This window comes from Dipteris shenzhenensis, chromosome 21, assembly GCF_047967505.1.
Source record: "Dipteris shenzhenensis isolate YYH24624 ecotype China chromosome 21, Dip_SZ_1.0, whole genome shotgun sequence".
Classification (NCBI taxonomy): Eukaryota; Viridiplantae; Streptophyta; class Polypodiopsida; order Gleicheniales; family Dipteridaceae; genus Dipteris; species Dipteris shenzhenensis.
In genome coordinates, this window is record NC_141616.1 from 24,868,824 (window position 1) to 24,892,023 (window position 23,200).

At 39.9% G+C, this 23,200-nt stretch overlaps 1 protein-coding gene across 3 annotated transcripts in view; it reads left to right on the forward strand.

The window, feature by feature from the left end:
* The first annotated feature begins 17,857 nt into the window (after window positions 1-17,857).
* The window catches only part of LOC147888675 (uncharacterized), a 30,671-nt gene continuing 25,328 nt past the window's right edge, over window positions 17,858-23,200 (forward strand). For 2 of the 3 annotated variants that reach the window (XM_087392685.1, XM_087392684.1), the window contains exon 1: window positions 17,858-17,981. In XM_087392685.1, the coding sequence (XP_087248811.1) occupies window positions 17,897-17,981 (85 nt within the window). In that variant the 5' untranslated portion in view covers window positions 17,858-17,896. Of the gene's footprint in view, window positions 17,982-19,800; window positions 19,866-23,200 lie in introns of those variants that run through there. The other variant, XM_087392686.1, reaches the window with a different exon arrangement.

Genomic DNA, 23,200 nt, shown 5'->3' on the forward strand with positions numbered 1-23,200 from the left:
ATGGCACTAGTGCCAATCCCCATCTTGGTTTTTGGAGAATGGGACTAGTGCCAATCTCCAGAATCCAGTATTCCATGAAAGCATGAATTATTTTCCTAAATATTTTGGTAATTTGAATTTTAAAATTAGAGAATGGCACTGATGCCATTCTACATCTAGTGCCAATCTCCAAAAACCTTGCGAGGAATGTGTGTAGACAAAATTTCCATGAAATTATTTTCCTAAAATTTTTGAATTCGCAATTATTAGGGGATATTTTGGTGTTTTGTTCCTTGAAATCTCCAAGTAATAGGGGAAATCTTAGCTAGAGGAGATGCTATCGAAGATAGGAGGAGAGGTTTCGCAAGATGCTGGTCGATGGATGGCAATGAGAGAGAATTTTGGTGTGCAAATTTTGATATGATGTTGGCATGTCAATTCCAAAATGCTTTATTTTATTTTTTGATATTTTAAATATGGATGGTTTTGTATATAGATGCTAATTGATATAAAAGATATTTTTTTATTGTTTTAAATGTAGATGCTCACTTATATGATAGACAATTTGTTGGCATTTTAAATGTTGAGGCTCAATCTCAAGTTTATATACAAATACATATATATGTATTAGTTATATATATAGTATGTTAACTAACTAGTATTTAACTAATACATATATAACTAACTAGTATTTAACTACCTATGTATTAGAATTGATTAACTAAAAGGTAATGGAAAAGAAGCCTTACCTACTAGTACCTTGTCTTCTTTTCCCTTCTCACGACCAACTCTCAGATAGTGACTTGCTCCGTGACCTACGTTTCTATTTGTCTTGAGCGACTGTGCCTCTATTCATCTTGCTCTGTGAGGCTGCAAATCCATGAATCGTCTACATGACTCTACTACTGCATGAGGGATCAATAGATCGTCTGTTGCTCCACTCTCATCTACACGGTCTTCCAGGACTCCAGGTCGTCTGCCTCTATTGAAGATAGGGGTCTGTGCCTCTCAGCGGCCTTTGTGAGGTCTTCATATATGGCTCTATGAAGATAGGGTCTAGGCCTCTGTGAGTCTATCATACATGGCTCTATTGAAGATAGGGGTCTACGACTTTGTGATCTGCTGTCAATATTAGGGGTCATCGGCTCCATGATCATCTTCCATAGTACACTCCACGCTCACATGCTCAGTGCTATAAGATTGCAAAAGTGCAAACTCATCATGCTCATCATGGTTGTCGTCCATTGTTCCACAGTTTGTCCAGCCTTGGGAATTGGCCACACTTTGACTTGCAAATTTGGGAGAACTCAGAAGCGAGTCACTCAATGAATCGACAACGACCAAGTGCCTTTGGGTATTGGGAGTCAATCCTTCGCACCATCCCTCTAGGTGCCTAAATGAATCTCTCTCTCTCTCTCTCCTTCTCTCTCTCTCTCTCTTAATTTCAGATTTTTAATTATGAACTTTCGGTTCAAATTTCATATGTCAATCTAAAATGAATACACACACACACATGAATTCTTTTATATATATATATATATATATATATAATAATATTATAAGTATATATAAGATCACATGAATATATATGTGTGTGTGTGTGTGTGTGTGTGTGTGTGTGTGTGTGTGTGTGTGTGTGTGTGTACATTTATGTATGTATGTAGGAACCTTGATTTCGATCAACGGTTGGGTGCCTATGAATTCACCTTTCATTCATTTCATTTTGAATGGATTAGAAAGGTAGCTCGTTAAAAAATGTTTGACTTCATGTACATGGTTTTTAAATTTGAATGAATAAATCATGAAATGCTCCACATATATGTGTGTGTGTGTGTACATAGGAATGCATGAGTATCTTTGTAGGAACTTTCATCAATTGGGTACCTTTGAATTCACCTTTCATTCATGTCATTTTGAATGGATGAGAAAAGCAGCTCATTAAAAAATGCTTGACTTCACATATGTGGTTTTCTAATTTGGATGTATAAATCATTTAATGCTCCATTAATCTCCTATAGAGAATGGAAAAACGTGGACTAATGAGAATGACAAATAAATACCATAATGATGATGTGATGATCTCTTGGTGATGCTTGATTTTTCCCTGGAGTGTGTTAAGTATTTTATAATTTTTATGAATGCATGAGTATCTATGTAGGAACCCTAAATTTCATCAAGGGTTGGGGACCTTTGGAATTCATAAAACATGACATGATACCAATATTTGTTTAAGATAACATTTTTAGATATTGTTCCTTTCGGAAAATGTGAGAGATAGGGAAAATGTTAAGATTTATGTGAAAGATAGAAAAAATCTGAGAGATTCATTTGACTTTCACATTCAAATTTCCCACCAATGCCATTCTCCATGTGAGTTTGTAGAGAATGGAACTATTGCCAATCTCACTGGTGTCAGTCACATGGAGATTGGCACCAGTGCCATTCTCCACAAACTCACATGGATTAGAATGGCACTACTGGCAATCTCCATGTGAGCATGTGGAGAATGGCACTGGTGCCAATTTCATCTGAATGGCACCAATGCTAGTCTCCACAAACCAAATTAGATATGCACTTGTACCAATCCCCATGTGAATGACACCAATGAGTTTGTGGAGAATGGCATTTGTGCCATTCAGATGAGATTGGCACTAGTGCCATTCTCCACAAACTCACATGGAGATTGGCAATAGTGCCAATCTCCATGTGAGTTTGTGGAGAATGGCACTGGTGCCAATCTCATTGGGGTCAGTGACATGGAGATTATCACAAGGGAAAAAATAAATAATTTATGTGAAAGACTTATGGCAATCAATAGTAGACTGGCATCAATGCCATGCTAAAGTGAAACACCAAAACAAATGTGACAGATTTATATATAACATTTATGTGAAAAATAGGAAAAATGTGAGATTTATTTGACGATCACAGTGAGATTGGCACCAGTGCCATTCTCCACAAACTTGTATGGATTGGAATAAAAATGGTGCCAGTATCCAAGTGATTTTATGGAGAATGGCACTGGTGCCAATCTCATCTAAATGGCACCAATGCCATTCTCTATGACGTGAATTAGATTGGCACTTGTACCAATCTCCTTTTAGGACCTAGAGAATGGCACTTGTGCCAAATATCCATTTGAGTTTGTGGAGAATGTTTGGCATTGGTCCCAATCTCACTGGTGTCAGTCGCATGGAGAATGGCACCAGTGCCATTCTAATTTAGATTCTAGAGAATGGCATTGGTGCCAATCTCCACGTGACTGAGAGCAGTGAGATTGGCACTGGTGCCATTATCTACAAAATCATTTCGATTAGAATGGCAACAATGCCAATTTCCATGTGAGTTTATGGAGGATGGCACTCATTCCAATCTCATTGGTGTAAGTCATGTGGAGATTAACACCACCTCCGTTCTAATTTTGATCGAAGAGAATGGCATTGGTGCTAATCTTTATGTGACTGAGACTAGTGAGATTGGCACCAGTGCCATTATCTACAAACTCACATGGATTAGAATGGCATCAGTTCCAATGGCCATGTGAGCTTATGGAGAATGGCAATGGTGCCAATCTCACTATATAGATTATTAGTAGGAAAATGAATGATTTATGTTTAAGATTTACGTGAAACATTTATGTGAAAGATAAGGAAAATGTGAGATTTATTTGACTGACACATTGAGATTTGCACCAATGCCATTCTCCACAAACTCACATGGATATTGGCACTAGTTCCATTGTCCATGTGAGCTTGTAGAGAATGGCACTAATGCCAATCTCGTTGGTGTCAATCACATGGAGATCGATAGGAGTGCCATTCTCCACAAACTCACATGGAGAATGGTACTGGTGGTTGGTAGTCTCCATGTGAGTTTGTGGAGAATGGCACTAGTGCCAATCTCATCTAAATGGAACCAATGCCATTCTCCACAATATGAATTAGACTGACACTTGTACCCATCTCATTTTATGACCTAGTGAATGGAAATGGTGCCAATATCTATGCTAGTTTGTAAATAGTGGCATGGTGCCTATCTCACTGGTGCCAGTCACATGGAGAATGGCACCAGTGCCATTTTAATTTAGATGCTAGAGAATGGCACTGTGCCAATATTCATGTGACTGACACCAATGAGAATGGCACCAGAAGTATCCACTAGGACCCTGCCGCGTCCGGTGCGCTCCTATGGAGTACTTTGCCATAGTCATAATCGACTAAAAATAATAATGTCCAAAGCAAGATATATCCGAAATATAATTTTCGTAACATCCCTCTTGCTTGGATTGCAACTGACCTCAGTTGCATGTTTGATTATAGGAACTAAGGAGGTCTGGAAAAGTTCGAAAGAACCGCCGCTCAGACATCCACTGAGCATCTTCTCTTGGATGGTTTTTAAATTTGAGCAAGTATTTAGTATAGACATTTCCTTTTCTGGTCGAGGTCTGTTGATGATCAACAATGCATTCAGGTTCTAAAATTTCTTCTTCATCAACAATCAATGGGGCCTCTTCATAGATAGGATGAATAGGTAAAGGTCCTTTGAAGGGCTTTAAGAGGCTGATATGGAAAGCATTATGTATTTTCCAATTATCAGGTAATTCAAGCCTATAAGCTATATCATTGATTTTCTGAATCACCCTCGGGGGGGATCTGTTATCACGACATGGCAAAGCTACAACACTCACTTTAGCTAGAGAACTCTTTCCTCTTACAGAACTCAAGCTCTATGACATTGGCCGTGTTCTCTATAAGACGCCCATTCCCCAACTCATTTCATTCCATACGTCTTGGACAATTCGTTGATTCAGGAAGAGGATTGGGCTAAGAAAGAACTATTTGCTGCAAGAAGAAATGACAAAATTCCTTACCTATTGATTAGTCTCAGATGATTCATTGATTCAAGAGTAGGCCATGAGATGATTAGTGGATTTAGGAGCAGGCCGTGAGATGATTCGTTGATTCAGGAGCATATGATTCATTGAGTCAGGAGCGATTTAAGAGGAGTAAGAGCATGAAGTTTGAGAGATTGGATTCATTTCCCAGGCGATATTTGGGACATGAAATACATTAGATAGGTATTTCTTTTTCCCATCCTACATACACAAAGGAATTTTACCAATCTGCACAATAGGATGTGCAGTATCATCACCAGTCTCCACAAATCCTGGTCTTTCCATTTTCCTTGCATCCTGCATCCATTCTGCATGACCTGTCATGTGGTTTGACACACCTGAGTCAACATACCACACATCATTTCTTTCTTCTGCATTTGTCACAAAATTGGTCATGTGCTGTACTATAAACAAATGCTCATTTCTGTCATCACCCTGTCTACTAGAGGATGCACAATTGCCTTGTTGCAATTTTCCATTCATGATGTCATTCTGCTTTTTATAGCAGTCTTTAGCCATATGACCCATTTTACCACAGTAGTAGCATTCAACATTGCTGTTTGCATTTTGGCCTCTCTGCCATCCACCACGACCTCTTTGGCTCCCCTTGAAGTTACCACGTCCTCCTCCATAGGACTGGTTTTCTTGAGTTTGCTACATATTCTGATTTCTGCCACGGCCTCCAGATCGGTCTGCTCTACCTCTGCCTCTACCTCTTCTAGCATTTGAGTAAAAAATAGTTTCTTTTGAAGTTCCTCTGAAGAAGATGCACCACCAGTTCTCTGCTCTTCAGAAACTAGAAGAGCAATCAACTCCTCAAAATCAAGAAAATTCTCACGGACAGCAATGGATGTACGAAATTGTGCATAATCCTTTCCTAGACCATTCAAGGTCACAGAAACTAAATCATCATCTTCCACTGGCAACCCAATAGAAGCAAGTGCATCTGCAATCTTCTTCACCTTCATGTGGTAGTCATTGATGCTCATATTTTCTCTCTGCACATTATGCAACTCCTGCTTGAGCTGCATTTTCCTAGCTTGCGTATTTGTGCTATACATTTTTGTCAAAGTATCCCACGCCTCCTTCGACATGCTTGCATCTTGAATATGCACAATCATAGAATCTGAAATACTGATAGACAGCCAATACATAACTTTTCTGGCTCTCTCATGCCATCCTTTAAATGCCTGCAACTCCTGTTGATTGGGAATATTAGGAATAACTTGTTCTTGTTCAGCTCTAGTAATGAACTCCGTGACAATCTGTGAAAGAGCATCAGACGCCATTACAAAACACTGTAAAATATTATGTCACTGCAAAAAACACAACTTCTGCCTCACAAGGGTAAATCTGCAAAACTGACAAAAGTGGTATTTGACCACATAGTCACTTCCTAGTGACGATTTTGCATCAACAGGAAATAAGAATGATTCTGTCACTCCCAATATCTTTGCGCATATGCATACGATGTAATTTCTGCATCAACGTTTCACCGACCTGCGGAACAGTGGTCGCACAGTAAAAACAGGGTACTTTTTTGAGTGCTTGCGAAAAACTTCCGCCACCAAAACGGGCCCCGAAACGGCCTCGAATCAAAAAAATAATGTCACCAAGGGCTTTGCCCTTGCCCGCAGCATATACTGCCCTCTCACCACACCACGAAGGGCGTCCCAATTTGAAACAGTGCACTCTTGCACTTTCCAGCTGTGCTACCTGGAGAGATCTACTCCCAAACTCGAAAAAGGAAAGCAACACTGATCCTCTTACCAAGACACCGCGAACTTGGTTTGCTTCCTTGAGCTCCTTACCATGAACTGAGCTCTAATACCATGTGAAGAGAGTTGGAGAGAAGTAAGGAGTCTCACTTGTAGCTTTCTCGCATACACAATGGGGGAATACACACAAAGGTGGATGCTGAAAATAGTTTTCCTCTTCTTAGTTGTGAAAGCAAAAAAAACTCTCTCTTAATACAGTACATAAAATGCGTGTCATTCAGCTATTATTCATGGGTGGTGTACCAACCGCATCTGCAGCTAACAAGTCGGTGACATAAATGCACATTAGTCACCCTGGCATATCACGAGTGGAGCTTAATATCTCAACAGGTGATTCCCAGACGCACCAATGAGTATCGCCTTGATTGTTTCTTAAAGGATTTACTACCTAGACTACCATGTTCTCGACCTGAACATCATAGGATAGAAATCCTACCGGGCAATACTCCACCTTGCAAAGCTCCTTATAGAGTCAATCAACTAGAACAAAAGGAAATTCAAAAGCAAGTGGAGGAACTGATAGAGAGAGGATTGATAAGACTCAGCAGTTCTCCTTATGGAGCACCTGTCTTATTAGTCAAAAAGAAAAATGGAACCTATCAAATGTGCATAGACTATCGTACACTAAACAAAATCATAGTGAAGAACAAATATCCAATCCCTAGGATTGATGATCCTTTAGACAAATTGAAAGGGGCCAAGGTCTTCAGTAAGATAGATCCCAAATCCGGCTACCATCAAATTCATATGGTAGAAGAGGATATATACAAGACTGCCTTTAGAACTCAAACGGGACATTATGAGTTTTTAGTTATGCCTTTGGGCTAACTAATGCTCCAGCTACTTTTAGTAGAATGATGAACCGAATCTTTCTTAAACACCAAGATTGTGTGGTAGTATTTTTCGATGATATTCTCGTGTTTAGCAAAGATGTTGAGGAGCATAAAGAACATTTGAAGCTAGTCTTTTCACTCTTGAAAGACAACCAATTGTACATAAATCCTGAAAAAAGCAGTTTCTTTCAAGATAAGATAGAGTATTTGGGTCACATTGTATCCATCGATGGGATTCGAGTAGATCCAAAGAAGATTGAGTGCATTGTCACGTGGCCTAAACCCCAAGATATACATGAATTAAGATCATTCTTGGGATTGTGTAGCTTTTACAGAAAGTTTGTCAAGAATTTTGCATACATTGCACATCCATTGACAGACCTTAGAAAAGCTAAGCATTTCTTATGGACTGAGCATCAAGATAAATCTTTTACAGTTTTGAAAGAAGCTTTCACACAAGCTCCTGTGTTGCAATTACCCGATTTCTCTAGACCATTTTTTGTAGTTGTAACCGATGCTAGTGGATATGGAATTGGAGCCATACTTATGCAAGATGGACATCCAATAGCATATGAGAGCCGAAAATTAAAACCAGCGGAATGCAATTACAGTACATATGATAAAGAATTAACCACTGTTGTGCATGCTTTACGAATGTGGAAACATTATTTGATGGGAACTGAGTTTCTTATCAAAACCAGCTCCTTTCCAGCAATGCATGTACCCTGTGGGTGTTTGAAAAGAGGCAATGTCCGCCTTGAGCGTGCATTTCCTCCATTACAATTTGTCTAAAGGGTCGAGTGATGCATAATTTCTTTTGATAAAAGAGGTATCCATCATTGCATGAATAGTCCAACATAGGATTCCAATTGTTATTTTCTAATTTGTTCCATATATAAGAGAAGTTTGGATTTCCTTGATAAGAATTCTTCATACCTTTAAAAGGTTGGGTCTCTACAGCAGTGATATGATTAATACTTGGCTTTCTGCTAAGAGCATCAGCAACTACATTTTCCTTTCTAGGTTGATACTGAATCATGGGCTGGTGATCATTGATGGTCAAGTGATTTCTACATGTGCACGCATGCACACATACACATACACACACACACATGCGTGCATGCACACAGACACACAGACATAGAGCAAACACAGACACACGCACACACACACACTCACACACCACTTACTTTTACCCCACAATTTTTCACCCCCCTCCCTAAAGTGGATTTTTGAAGAAGAGAGAGGCATAGGATTTTTTGGATAGTACTCTTTCATTTTGATAAATTTACTTTTTGAAATTTATTATTGTTAATTAAATTTTTTCTTTAAAAATTTAGGGACATCTACACATTTGTTTCTCTACCTGGTGTGATTAATTGTTAAATATTCTTCTTGTTGGACACTTGATGTATGAACATTTCTTTCTTGTTTGGAACTATGGTTGGTAGCATTGGCTACTTGATTAAGGAATCCTACAATTGTTTTTTATAAACCTAGTGCCAAGGTTAGTCACAATTTATATCTTTGGTTTCTTAAATCCATTATGATGCATATGAGTATTTTTCACCATTTAAATTATTGAATGCTTTCAACCAATTGCGTTATGCTATTATTATTTTTCCTTTGTAGCTTATAATTTGTGGTGCCTCTTTTAGGGTCTTAATGTACAATATAAAAACTCATGATAAAACACTTATCCTTGTTCAATAGATATCCAAGGTCGATGACTTTAATTTTATGCTTTATCACCCTTGGTTCTCTTATCGATCAAGTGGTTATAGATCTTTATTTTTTGATGTTTTTACCCCATAACAAGTTTTATTTAGGATTTCTTAACATAAGTTATTTATCTAGGACTTTGCAATTAAGATTTTAAGGCTAGGGTAGCCTTTTTTTAAATTTTAAACATTGATAGCCCATTTTACTTCATAGTTATTTGTCTTTAATGCCTAGGACCTTTTATTTCTAGTTTCAAAGGTCTCTTTAGCTTTATTTAATTGGCTTTTTATGCTTAAACATTTTTTGTAGACTTATAATACATTATAGATGGTTTTATGGGCTGTGTAAGCCTCTCTTCTTTTCTTTTAATGGGTTTCCCCCTCTTGTCAATTGACTACTTGTTGATTAATTGCCCTTAATATTTATTAAGAGTTTGCAAGCTTGGTGATTCTGTGTTATATTCTTCTTCTCTACTGACTTGTCTTTCCTTAGACCCCCCCTAATCCCTTACTCACCCTTTGTATAGCTACTTTACCTGAAGCTCCCTTCTATATGCATTCTCAACCCCCGTGGGTGTCATGAAGTAAAAGATTATGTTGCTCCTCTCAAATAGCTTTTTTCACTCTCTACTAGTACTTTTTTGCTAGGGACCGAGTCTCTGAATAGTTCGCCACCATTTGTAGCCTTTGGATACATTCATTGTTCTACATGTATGGATGGTGTTTAGACATCTACTAGTTCTTTTTTCATATGTCATGCTCTCTTGTGGGTCACCACTTTGTTGCCTTCTTCTTTTAAACTTTCTATTATTTTCCCCTTTAAGGATTTCACCAAGGCATTTTGAAGATGTTGCTTCTGCTTGACAATTCTTGAACATTGTTCACATAAGTAATTTTGAAGCTCCTTTCTTCATCCTAACACTATTTGCGACTCTTCTCTAACTCTAATTGTCTCCTATAGTGGTCAGCGCTCACTTTCTTATCTAAATTCCTATAATGCTCACTCTAAGGTCAATTGCAATCCAAGCAAGAGGGATGTTACGGAATTGTATTTTTGATATTTCTTGCTATGGAAATTATTTTATTTTAGTCGTGTGACTATGGCAAAGTATTCTGTAGGAGCGCATCAAACGCGGTCGAGGTCCTAGTGGATACTTTGTGGGATTTAGTTGGGGACACCTAACTACCTGTGCTTTGCCATGTTAGATGGTTAGTATTGTGGGTGATTCCATGTTAATACTAATGTCACTAGTGTTATTGGTGTTATTGCAATTGGTCGCAAGGTGTGTATTTTGATGTTTGTATATCAAGCGTACAATTGTGTTGCGATTAGTTGGTGTGATGATTCATTAATTGATTGTAACAACTAACACAATTGGCGGCTTGAGTACAGATGATGAATTGGATAATGAGGAATGAAGATGGCGAAGGTGATTGGGATTGATCGAAGTCTTGTATGGCTGCCAAAGGCCATTGGCCACATTGTAAAGTAATGAATATTAAGCTATGCACTAATTTATTTTATTAATTATGGATGAGGGCATATTAAGCCTTGTGATATTTTGAGATCATGGAGCTATGTTGAGAAATGCCTCTAATTGTGGACAAGGGATGCTTTTAGATGTACTATTATTGGCTCTTTGCTTTTTGGAATTATAATTATAAATACTCTAGATGGGAAGTAAGAGCCACCATCTAGGGGGGCAAATTGGACCCCTTGCAGTGTCACTCTCTCTTTCTCTTCTCTCCCCCACTTGTTTCCTTGTTCTTTCTATGGTTTTGGGAAATCATGAATTTGTGATCATGTTTAATTTTAATTTTTATAACAGTGGTATCAGAGCTTGGCTACGCTCTAGCCTGATTGTGAGAGGCAAGCGACATGATTTTCTCCAATCTGATAACGCAGTCATTCTTAAAATGTTCTTTCGGATTATTTCAACTACTTGATCGCTAGGTTTTGAGTTTGTACGCAAAAGTTATCAAAGATGCTTTGGAAATCAACTCTATAATTGCGATTGACGAAAATAGCCCACTATGTCTTGTTTAGAGGGTATGCGCCAGTTCTTTTGTCACTTATGAAAGAGAGGCTCTGCAAGAAACCTCTTTTGAACCACAAAGTTATCAAACTGACAATTGAATGGAAAACAAAAGAAACTTGATTGGGGCTCAACCAAGCAAGCAAAGATTTGGAAGGACAAAGGAGGTACGTACCTATTTCCATATTTTCATTTTTATTACTTTCATAGAAGTACTCATATAGAGATAAGAAATGGTGACGGAAGGGAATAATTGAATCTGAAGAAGAGTGATAGATCACATTAAAGTATCATGAAAAGGAGAACAAAATATGATAGCCTATATAGGATCTAGGATAATCTAGGTGAGCTAAGAGTTTTATGATTAAATAAGCATGATTATGTGCATTGATAACAATGAGAAGACGTGCATCATGTGGTATGTATGAAATAAGAAATACAATTACTTAGATGGCTTGTAAGTTGTATCCTCATAGCTTGCTTGAGTAGATGGCAATCCTAGCTTACTTGTAGATAACAAAATTATTATTGTGTGATACATACGGTATGCTTTGATAAAGCATTCTACTAAAGTGAAGTGAATTGGAGAAAAATAAGGAGAAGAAAAATCATATGACATTTTTGCTAAGCAAGAGGGAAGGCATGATTGCTCATTGTTGTGGCAACCTATGTATTTTCTAGCAGTTGAAGAAAATACATATTGGATCATTACTAGCTACCAATCTAAATCAAAAACTTTGATGTGTAATTAGACAATGACATACATATACCCTTCTACTAATCACATAATAGTATAACATGTCAATTGTTGCTACTCGCATCATAAGGAAAAAGAATTATGCTTTGTATTTGTTACTATTTTTCAATATCATATTGGTATGGGACAGTATAGATATTGAGGACTATGACAAATATAGTTCTTGGACATGTACCAAAATAACATAAGCAATGAAAGGATGTGGTATTGGTATGGGGTAAGAATACAAATAATCTTTCATAAGTTTTGAATTGGGTAAATTTATTATCTCTTGGTTAATGAGAGCTCACTCTTGAATATGTTTTTATTTTGACCATGATGATACTTGATGAATATCCAAGTGAGTACTCTACACATCTCTACTCATTGACTCGGAAAGTCAAATACACAAACTGAGGTCAGTCGCAATCCAAGCAAGAGGGATGTTACAGAATTGTATTTTCGATATTTCTTGCTATGGAAATTATTTTATTTTAGTCAAGTGTGACTATGGCAAAGTATTCCGTAGGAGTGCACCAAACGCGGTCGAGGTCCTAGTGGATGCTTTGTGGGGTTTAGTTGGGGACACCTAACTACGTGTGCTTTGCCAGGCTAGATGGTTAGTATTGTGGGTGATTCCATGTTAATACTAATGTCACTAGTGTTACTGGTGTTATTGCAATTGGTCGCAAGGTGTGTATTTTGATGTTTGTATATCAAGCGTACAATTGTGTTGGGATTAGTTGGTGTGATGATTCATCAATTGATTGTAACAACTAACACAATTGGCGGTTTGAGTACAGATGATGAATTGGATAATGAGGAATGAAGATGGCGAAGGTGATTGGGATTGATCGAAGTATTGAATGTCTACCAAAGGCCATGGGCCACATTGTAAAGTAATGAATATTAAGCTATGGGCTAATTTATTTTATCAACTATGGATGAGGGCATATGAAGCCTTGTGACATTTTGAGATCATGGAGCTATGTTGAGAAATGCCTCTAATTGTGGACAAGGGATGCTTTTAGATGTACTATTATTGGCTCTTTGCTTTTTGGAATTACAATTATAAATACTCTAGATGGGAAGTAAGAGCCACCATCTAGGGGGGGCAAATTGGACCCCTTGCAGTGTCGCTCTCTCTTTCTCTTCTCTCCCCCACTTGTTTCCTTGTTCTTTCTATGGTTTTGGGAAATCATGAATTTGCGATCATGTTTAATTTTAATTTTCGTAACAGACTCTATCTCGATTTGTAGCATTCTTTACAAAAAAAAAATTTAATTTTATTATTATAAAAGTATCTAATTTACAATTAACCATCCCCCCCTTTTTTTCTCTCTATCACTTTTAACCCGCCTCTATTTTATTAACTCTCCCTTTTCTTTTATTAAATATTTTATTAACTCCCCCTCTATTTTAATTTCTTAACTCCCACTTTCCTTTTATTAAAAAATTGTGGGGTTTGCTCCGCTACTTGCCACCTCTTACATTTCTCCACCGCCACCTTTTCACCTAACAACCCTTACAACCTAACTAGCCTTTCTCCTGCCCTAGTTTTTTCTTGTATGTAACTTCCCCTCCCATGCTCATTGTTACATGAATCGTCGACTCTTTTCTTGATTTTAGGTTTTCAATGATTCTTATTTATGCACCCAGCTTCCCTTACCTTATTTTATGACTCCTTCCTCTTGCTTGGCCACCCTCTTGTCTCAGGTGCTCATCCTTTCCCTCTCGAGATGCATTACGAGTCCCTCTCACTTACTCCTCTCGTGTGCTTCCTCCAACTCACTGTTCATAGCTCTGTTTGCAAGTCCTCTAACTTCTCTTCAAACTCGTTACCTTCTCTGCAAACTACACAACGATGTCTATTTTCTTCCTCCAAAATACTCAACTGCTGTCTACTTGCGATGGTCTTCTTGCCACCCTTGTCTTTTCCTTTGTCATTATGGAGTGCTACAACTATTGCACTAACTTTTGACAGTTTACAACTTTCTACGACACTATGGCAGGTGATGCTACATATATATATATATATATGATATAGATGTTTACGTTGCATTTAATTTATGACTGCTTTTTAGTTGCTTAGCTTTACATTTTTTATAATTTATTGTAAATTTTTCTTTTCATTTTCCATTTTATCATATATATCTTTATATCCTTATATCCTTATTTTTTTCCTAATTTCCTTATTTCTTTTTTGTTATTAATTGGTTATATATATATACATACACACACACACACACACACACACATATGTATGTATGTATGTATGTATGTATAGATATAAGATTTTTATAAGGTGATGTAGTGGAAGACCAAAATTGTTGAACTCCCCTCTAACTTATATATTTCCACATGCAAATTATGAAATGCATCAAAAAAATTCATATATCTATCTATCTATCTATATATATATATATATATATCCTTCTACATTTTTATAGGTACTCCTTTAGTTACTTATATTCTAATTGGTTCCTTTTTTTGATTTGCTCTCCCTAACTTTATAGAATAATTTTACCTCTAGCTAACTTAAATTCACTCTTTCATTGTTTTTTTCCCTTTTTTTGTTCTTCTTTCCTTTTGTAGCTCTTTAAGATCTTTCGAGGATCATTCTCCTTGCCTTGCTAATTCATTAAAATAAGAGTTCATCCTTTCATCCTCTTAAAGTAAATCCTTTTATTTCTTTTAAAATTTATTAAGAATTTTTTCATATATATGGCATATGTGTAATATGGCATACATATCTGTAACAATTAGATAACTCTTTCTCAATATTTTCCTTTTTTTTGTTATTTATTTCCCCTTCACTCCCTGTTCAAAAATGCTAGTTAATTGCCATGGGTGAGGATTACCCCCCAATTTTAATGATGGGTTCCCCATGTAGAGTACCCTCCATGTGGATTTTCTTTGTAATTGATACTTCCAATTTTTAACCGCTCTACTTTAATTTCTACTTTTTCCTTAATTAAACTTTCATGGGAGTGGATTACCCCCAGCTTTAATCCAATTAATTTATTTGGCCCTCAACCACCACCACTCAAGGACAAGGTTTACCCTCTTTAGGATTTTTTTCACTTTCTCGTAATTCTTTCGATTGTGAACCCCTATTACTTTCTTACATTCCTGTAAAGATCTTTTTCATCGTAGAATTCTGAAAGGTGTGTTCATGTTCTTTGGTAAAGTGATAACAAGCCAGGGGATACATACATTACCTGTCTACCCAAATTCAACTTCATTATTAAAACAACTGGTTGGTTTGGATGGTGGCAGGTAAGTGGACCCAGACCTCGGAGCATGGACTACCTGACGGATTTGACATTTTTGTACCAATTGTATACATATTTTATGTATACCCGTATAATGAGAAATTTGTTATCTACCCTTATTTGAGCATCGTGTGCCGTGTTGTTAAAAGATTTTATTTTTTAAACACACACACTTATAGTTTTACCTCGATTTTTCACCCCCCTCCCTAAAGTGGACATTTGAAGAAGAGAAAGGCAAAGCTTTTTTGGATAGTACTCTCTCATTTTAATAAATTTACTTTTCGAAAATTATTATTATTAATTAAATTTTTTCTTTAAAAATTTAGGGACATCTACACATTTGTTTCTCTACCTGCTGTGATTAATTGTTGGTAAATATTCTTCTTGTTGGACACTTGATGGATGAACATTTCTTCCTTTTTTGGAACTATGGGTGGTAGCATTGGCTACTAGATTAAGGAACCCTACATTTGTTTTTGATAAACCTATTGCAAGGTTAGTCACAATTTATAGCTTTTGTTTCTTAAATCCATTATGATGCATATGAGTATTTTTCACCATTTAAATTCTTGAATGCTTTCCACCAATTGAGTTATGCTATTATTATTTTTCCTTTGTAGTTTAAAATTTGTGGTGCCTCTTTTAGGGTCTTAATATACAAAATAAAAACCTAGAATAAAACACTTATCCTTGTCAATAGATATCCAAGGTTGATAGCTTTAATTTTATTCTTTATCACCCTTGGTTCTCTTATTGATCAAGTGGTTATAGATCTTTCTTTTTTGATGTTTTTACCATAACAAGTTTTGTTTAGGATTTCTTAACATAAGTTATTTTATTTAGGCCTTTGCAATTAAGATTTTAAGGCTAGGGTAGCTAAATATTAAACGTTGATAGCCCATTTTACTTCATAGTTACTTGTCTTTAATGCTTAGGACCTTTTATTTCTAGTTTCAAAGGTCTCTTTAGCATTATTTAATTGGCTTGCTATGCATTTGCCATAGTGTTTGCACATGTCATTAGTGTGCGTCTCCTTTGAGCATGCCATTTTAGTTGATTGCCTTATATTGGCAGTCTTCTGAAGGCTAGAAATCCTAACAAGCGATTGGGTATGTGTTTAGGTTGTACAATCTCTCCTAAAATGATATGCCACTGTCCACATATTCTTTAGTTGTTATCTTGAGATGTGGCACAATGCAGTGTCCCTCTCCCATTTGCAACCCTACCTCTTTGCCACTATCAATTTGGGAGGCTTCTAAGAAGTATGTACCTTCTCTATGGCCATGATATTGCATATAATATTGGCTCCCCATTGTGGCCATGCCTCTTGTAATGTGCTGGCAGCTCGTTGAAAATTTCCACTCTCTTATTGGGGAGGATCTTTTAGTAAAGCTCCGAATTGTGATAGGAAGGAGCTAGACTCTATGGAAAAAACTGACTTTAGCTTTTTCCCATAGTGTCAAGGCTCTTCATAGCCCTGTTAACTCTTTTTCCATGGGGTAGGGAAAGGGGGCGACAAACCTTGGGGTCGTGGTTGAACCCTTTCCCATCAAATTGCCTTACTAGATCACGATTTGGCAAAAGAAGACTCTTGACTTGATGAAAGATCTCGACTCTGTCGATTGGCGGCACTGAGTAGTGCTTGGAGGTCATCTTGAAATATATGGCTAGCGGCTCCAGGCTCTATTATGCAGGGATACTCGACTCTACTCTCGTCAAAGTGTTGGGACCTTAGTTTTGTCGACTTGCCACCTTAGGGCAATTTCACAAACAGGCGCCAGATATCGCATCATGGGCCCTACATGTTTGGCGCCTATAGGCGCATTCATAGACAAGCACGGATAAATATATATTTTTAATTTTCTCCACTAGCTCAAGTGGTATATATGCCAGCTTTTTTGCCCAAGTTCGAATCCTATCCGCCTTGTATTTCTTTTAGGTTGCCGCCCATGATTTTGCCTCCACCCGTGATGCCACATAAGTTTTGTTTTGTTTTGAGAGCCAGCTTTGCTGTGTGAGGCTTACACCCACCAGACATCTCATGGAGAACTCTTTCCCCCCACCTTATTTTTTCGGCGCCACCTCAAGTGTGGACCCTCTGCAGAACATAACCCCAGAGAGCGGAGAAGATACCAAGGCCCTAACAAACCCAGGCATGCAGGACTTGCCTCCGACCCCCAGGCCTCGGGCTCACCACGCTAAAATTCCATAAACCGACGGGTGCTCGGACTAGAGCTGCCATACCCATACCGAGCATTGGCTCAACTTTGTCCGCACCTGTTGGTGAAATGCTTTTAGGTTGGGCAATGTGAGTGCAAGAATCCCATTCGCGAAGGCCATATTTGTTGCGGCATCTGCACCCGTGTGTGAATCGTGCCTTACTTTTGTGAAGGTGAGAGCGACCTCGAAAACTGTGACTGTGGAGATGTGGCTGTGGGAAAAGGAAGTGGATGGAGGGACACGTGGCATGAGGGAATGGTGTGAGGCCAAGTCAGCATGGAGGGACACGAGGGAATGGTGTGAGGCCAAGTCAGCAGAGGGAGCAGAGGGACTTTCTCCTATAAAAATGAAGATAAAGATAAAGATATTGATGATTGATAAAGAAGTGAGTTTTCAGGTTTGTGGAGCTTCAGGCTGAGCTTTCATGGCGGCCTCCCTCTCTCATCTGCCTTCTCTTCGTTTTGATTGCAACTATGGAGCTTTTACTGTCAACAGGACCTCTATACAACGTAAGCACTTGTCACAGTTTAGCTCTGCTTTCATCCTTCCTCTCCTATCTGTTTTCAGGATCAAAATTGCAAGCAATGTCTTTTGTAAACGGTATAGTCACGCCGCTTATCAGGGTACTTTCTGCCAAGGAAGTCTACAGTCGCATTCCCCTCTACATTGGTATCGCCATTGGTAAATGCTTCGGAGACCTTATTCCTTCATTCAGCATCTTCGCTCCGCGTGCGCTCTCCGATTCGTTGTCTCCTTCAGGAATTACTTTTAAATTATACATTGCACGTAAGAGAGCTGTCAGAAGCGCATCATGGAGGGACGTGCGCCTGATTTTCATAAATTAAGCTCATATTGACAAGTATTTTTACGGACTTTATGATGGAGGAATCTCTGGGGCCACTGAAACAGTATCTGCTGCCATGATTTATAGGCTTCTTACTCAATTGCCTGCAGAGGTAAGTCGTTTCTTAACAAGTAGGCGAATAGGGGTGGCCATTAGTAGCGTTAATCTGTCTCTAAATTGGAGTTCCCCTTGGCTGCTCAGAGATTTCCCTGAACCTGACCGATAATGAGCAGGGTATCTTGATTGTAGGAAAGACTTGGCAGTTGGTCATGACAAGGAGCATACATCCACGCCAAGTTTGGGAAACATTGGGGCACGCATGGGTACATCAAATCAATGGGCCTATAACTTTGACCCATTGGTATGATGTTTTTGTTTAGGGCTACATACAAGGCTGGAGAAGGGCCTAATGGAGGGCTATGCCCACCTCGTACATGGGCCTTATATAGACTTGCAAATCACTAGCAAGCAAACCAGGACTGCCCTGTCTAGATTAGGGGGGTCAGTTGGCCTGCTATGGGTTGTCTGAACGGCTGGGAGGGTCTTGGCATGCAAGCAATGCCTCACATGTGCTGTAGATCTTCAACCAGGAAGAAGAGCAGCAGGGAGGTCCATTGGATCTGCAATCATTATCAATACTACAAGAGCCAGTGAAGCCTATCAAAGCCTATGCAGCAGAAGGATCCAGAAGATTGCCTACTCGAAGGTCACAAGTGGAGCAGCTTTGTGCTGTCCATGTTGTACTTGAGTGAGGGCACATTTTGTATATGGTTCTGTCATTTTTTCTGAACGTCTATTATATCTTCTTTTGGCTGTATATATCTTTGGTAGTGTGCCTATACTTCAGCAATACTTGTGTGCACTTAAGCGTGAGATTTATTCTCATTTTGTGATTCCTTGGCTATTCTTCTGCTGCAGGAGTGTTGGCTACCGCAAGCAACCTCCATCGATTATTATAACACCACCTTATGTTTGTCACAAAGTGTACAGAGCCTCAGGTCTTTGCAGTGTAGGGTGGTTGCAATCTCACGCCCTGTCTCAATCTAGAATCTATGAAATAAGGTCGTGAGCTGGCCTATGGTGATCCGTATTGCATAAGAAAGGTGAGTCTATATGGACTATGGTTGGAGGTTTCCTGACCTCTAGCTTGAGGGCGATCCTGAGGGATCTACGGTTGGGTTGGTGACGCACTAGCCGACACCATATGTGTCTCTGTGTTTGTATACTGACGTTGGGTTATGCTCGCAGGTTTAGCATGGAGATAGAGGAGATCCCACAATCCCATCTTGGATTGTTTCACTTCCATATTTAAGTACAGGATGTGACCCTCCTTCTCGTTAATGTCATCTTTCCTCCCCAGAGGATAGTGTGTGGGAGACGTTGTCAAGCATCATTGCATGTAATGTCTAGGTTGCTCATTGTAGGTTGGTGATGGGAGGTCACCGGGTCCCTCCAACAGCCCCTCTCATTTGCCTTAGGATGTCATCTACACCCTTCGCGCCATTTCGGAGCATGGGATGTCAGGATCCAGAGCGACCCCCGCCGGCAGGTATCTTTTATGTATTCACAGAGTAAGGTATTCGTTGGATGTATAGTCCTGCTCACTTGTTGTTAGCCACTGTTCTGAAGATTCCCTAGGCAGTGAGCTGGGTTCTTTGGGAAAAGGCTGGTCGTTTTGACAGCCAGTTTTTCCCCTTATTGCCCACAATCAGCCCCTCCCGGATTGCTGATTTGTATGTTTGTTTCTTTCTCTTTTCTGGAAAGGGAAAAAGAAAAAAGAGTGTGAACTGACCTATGCCTCCATTCATTTGAATCCTCCAAGATGGTACTCCACTTCAAGACAGATATGGCATTTTCCACCACCACACTGAAAGAGAACCCACATTGTAAACCAAGTGGAAACAAAGCAAAAAGAGGACATTAGAAAGATGGACTAACTTGGTGGAACACTGTATGGCTATCAAGTTTCGATGCTAGTCTTGTTTCAAATAAGTAATAAGCTACTTATCTTCACTTTTTGGGTGCATAAAGGATGTCTACCAAGTCCAGAATGCCAAAGGGGCTCGGGGTTGGACAAAATGGATGCTCTGAAAGCGGAGATTGACTCACTGAGATGTGCAAGCTTCTAACATCAAGGCACTTGAGAGTTGGAATTGCGGGAAACTAGGCAAGAGCTCAAGGAGGGAGGGGGCAAGACCCAGGTCACAACTGCCTTGGATGCCTTGCTAAAGAAGAACTTAGATCTCAAAAAGAGCCTAGAAGACGTGAAGAGTGCGCACGGTAAAATGGTAGAGAGCTCCAATCAAATGGAAGCTAAACTGGAAGTACATACAAAAGAGGCCAAAACATGGCTAGAGGAAGTAAGTGAGCATAAAACCCTAGAGGCTCATCCAAGAGACTTTTGAGGAGGAAAAAAGGAGATGGATTAAAGCTCTCAATCTCAAGCTGGTTTGGATTAGGAAGGAGCAACCAAGCCCTTTAGACGCAGCAAGAAAATTCATGCATGAAAGTTTGGGTTTAAAAAATGCAAATAAAGAATGCATGATGTGGAAAGATGCCACAAGGGAAAGACCTCTTATCATCAAGTTTAAAGATGCACATACAAGACAGGGCCTCTTGATCAAGAGGGCTGTCTTGGAGGGGACACCTATCTTTATTGATGGGAATCTCACCCAAATGAAGATAAAGCATAGAAAAGTAGATATCAAGGGGGCGATGGAGGCCCAAGAAGAGGGAAAATGGGCTGTCAGCACAGTCGGCAAGGTCACCATGTAGGACCGGAAACCTTCCCCTCCTTCCAAATAGGGGTGTGCAGCATGTGGGATCATCAGTGCTTTGTCTCTTGCTTTTTGGAATGGGAACAAGGCCCTAAGGTCCTCGTCTAGCAACTATGCCACGACTTTCAGACCAAAAAAAGATCTCGTAGTGTATAGTCAGATGACACACCAGAGCCGTGAGGGGGGATGACCCAGTGGATCATAGCTACTGCAAGGCCTAGGCCCTGTCTCTCTGGTGGGAAAGCCGCGGAAAGCATATTGACGACTCTCCCAGCGGGCGTGCTTCTATGGAAGTGAGCTCAATGCAAGAAAGCGGCAAGGCATGTAATGAAAACCAGATTCAAAGAGATGTCAACTGGGAGGTAGCCATATCGCCGTGGGAGATCCACTACTCCCTCCCTTGGGTCCCAGCCACTCCTCCATCATGTGAAACATCTGGTCCCTCATCATAAGATCAAAGCGCACAGGGTCCATTGGAAGCAAAGTCGAAACCCGAAAACAGAGGAGAGGAGGTCCCAAGTGCTCCAATGGGATTCCCTTTCGAGGCTGCAGGATCACCATTGATCATTCATCATTCAATAATGTGACTCTCACAGCTGAATACTTGCTCAACCTGAACACTCTTCCTGTCCTTCACAAGTACTAGGTCCAGCCCTGACCTCTGTTTCTTTCCAACTAATGAAAATACCTCGTGCTTTTGTCCATGTTGCGGCCTGCTGGTTTTGCAATAATTATTTCTATCTTAAGTGGTGCGTTTCCCTATCAGCTAGATTTAGATGCTCGTCTAGGAGAGACTAAAATGAAATCATTTAGTCTTCACAAGCAGCTGTAGCTTGAATGAAAAGATTTTGGACTACCTTTTGATTAGCCTTCTCCTTTAGTGCTAGCCTTCGTCATGGCTGATGCCCTTCACCTCCGGAGTGCCGACAGAAACTCACTACGAAGACTGTGTATAAATGGATGCTCAAGTATGTGTGTGTCATGTGCACGGATTGGTATCCGACGTGTACTGGGTACACAAGACTAGCTGAGGTAGCCTGGGGAGGCTTAGAGCTAGGCAGGCTTGATTCTCGGGTTGAGTGGCAAGGGTACGAACCAGTTTGAGGTCTTCGCTATTTTTGGCACGTAGGGCCCGAGTCTATATAAGGGGCCTAGGGGTTCAGTTCTCAGGGAGAGCCGATGGAAGCAAGTCTCATTCCCAGGTGCTAGGTCTAATCCTGGATTGAGTCGCGGACGCGTGCCTGCATCATAGCGTAGCCCAAGGCCCAGCTGCAGATCCCAAGCTTCACAGCGCCACCTGGTGGTATGGGACACTAGGCTGTTAGGATCTGGTTGGGAGTTCGTGTCAGTAGCTCAGCTCGTGGCTCGGAGGGGACATCTCCTAATTCGGGATTGCATCCCGTAGATGTCATGGTTGGGTGGTGAGCAACCTGCTTAGTTTCTTCACGTTGGTGTGTTTTTGTGTTTGCTTGCAGGTCAGAGATTTTAGGAGTGCTGGGGTCGTGTCAATTGGTATCAGAGCCAACTCCTGAGGTAGGAACTTCTGTTGCGAGAATTTTGGACGATTTTTTCTCCAGGTATGCCCTAAATTCGAAATTCATGTTCATTACTCTACCAGTGCTTGTTTGGTTCATCGGCTAAGGGAAGTGGTTAAGATTAGGGAAAGAAGGTAGGAGAAGGTAGAGAGTGAGTGAATTCAAAGTTGAACTGAGGCGTTAGGTGAGAGAGAGAGTGAGGTGTAGCTTGGAGGGACAGAAAATGATTGCAGGGGAGAGAGAGATTGCAGGAGAGAAGCGCTCGTAGGAGTGAAGCAATGGGCTGATCGTTGGTAAGCGAAGGGCTGAGGCAGAGCTTCAGTTGAACCCAGGTACGGCAGGCTGAGTAGGGACCATGAGGGCGCCAAGGGCTGTTCGCAGCCAAGGAGGGAGTTGAGGGGTACGCCATAGCTTGGAGCAGGCCGCAGGTAAGGCCGCATCTATTGGGGGGGGCCAAGATGCTAAAAAAAGCACTACCCTTCCAAGTTAGGAGGGGGGCGCTTTCTTAGAGGCTGAGCTCTCTAAAAGCATTGCTTCCCACTCTAGACCTTAACGCAGCAGCAGCTCCTCCC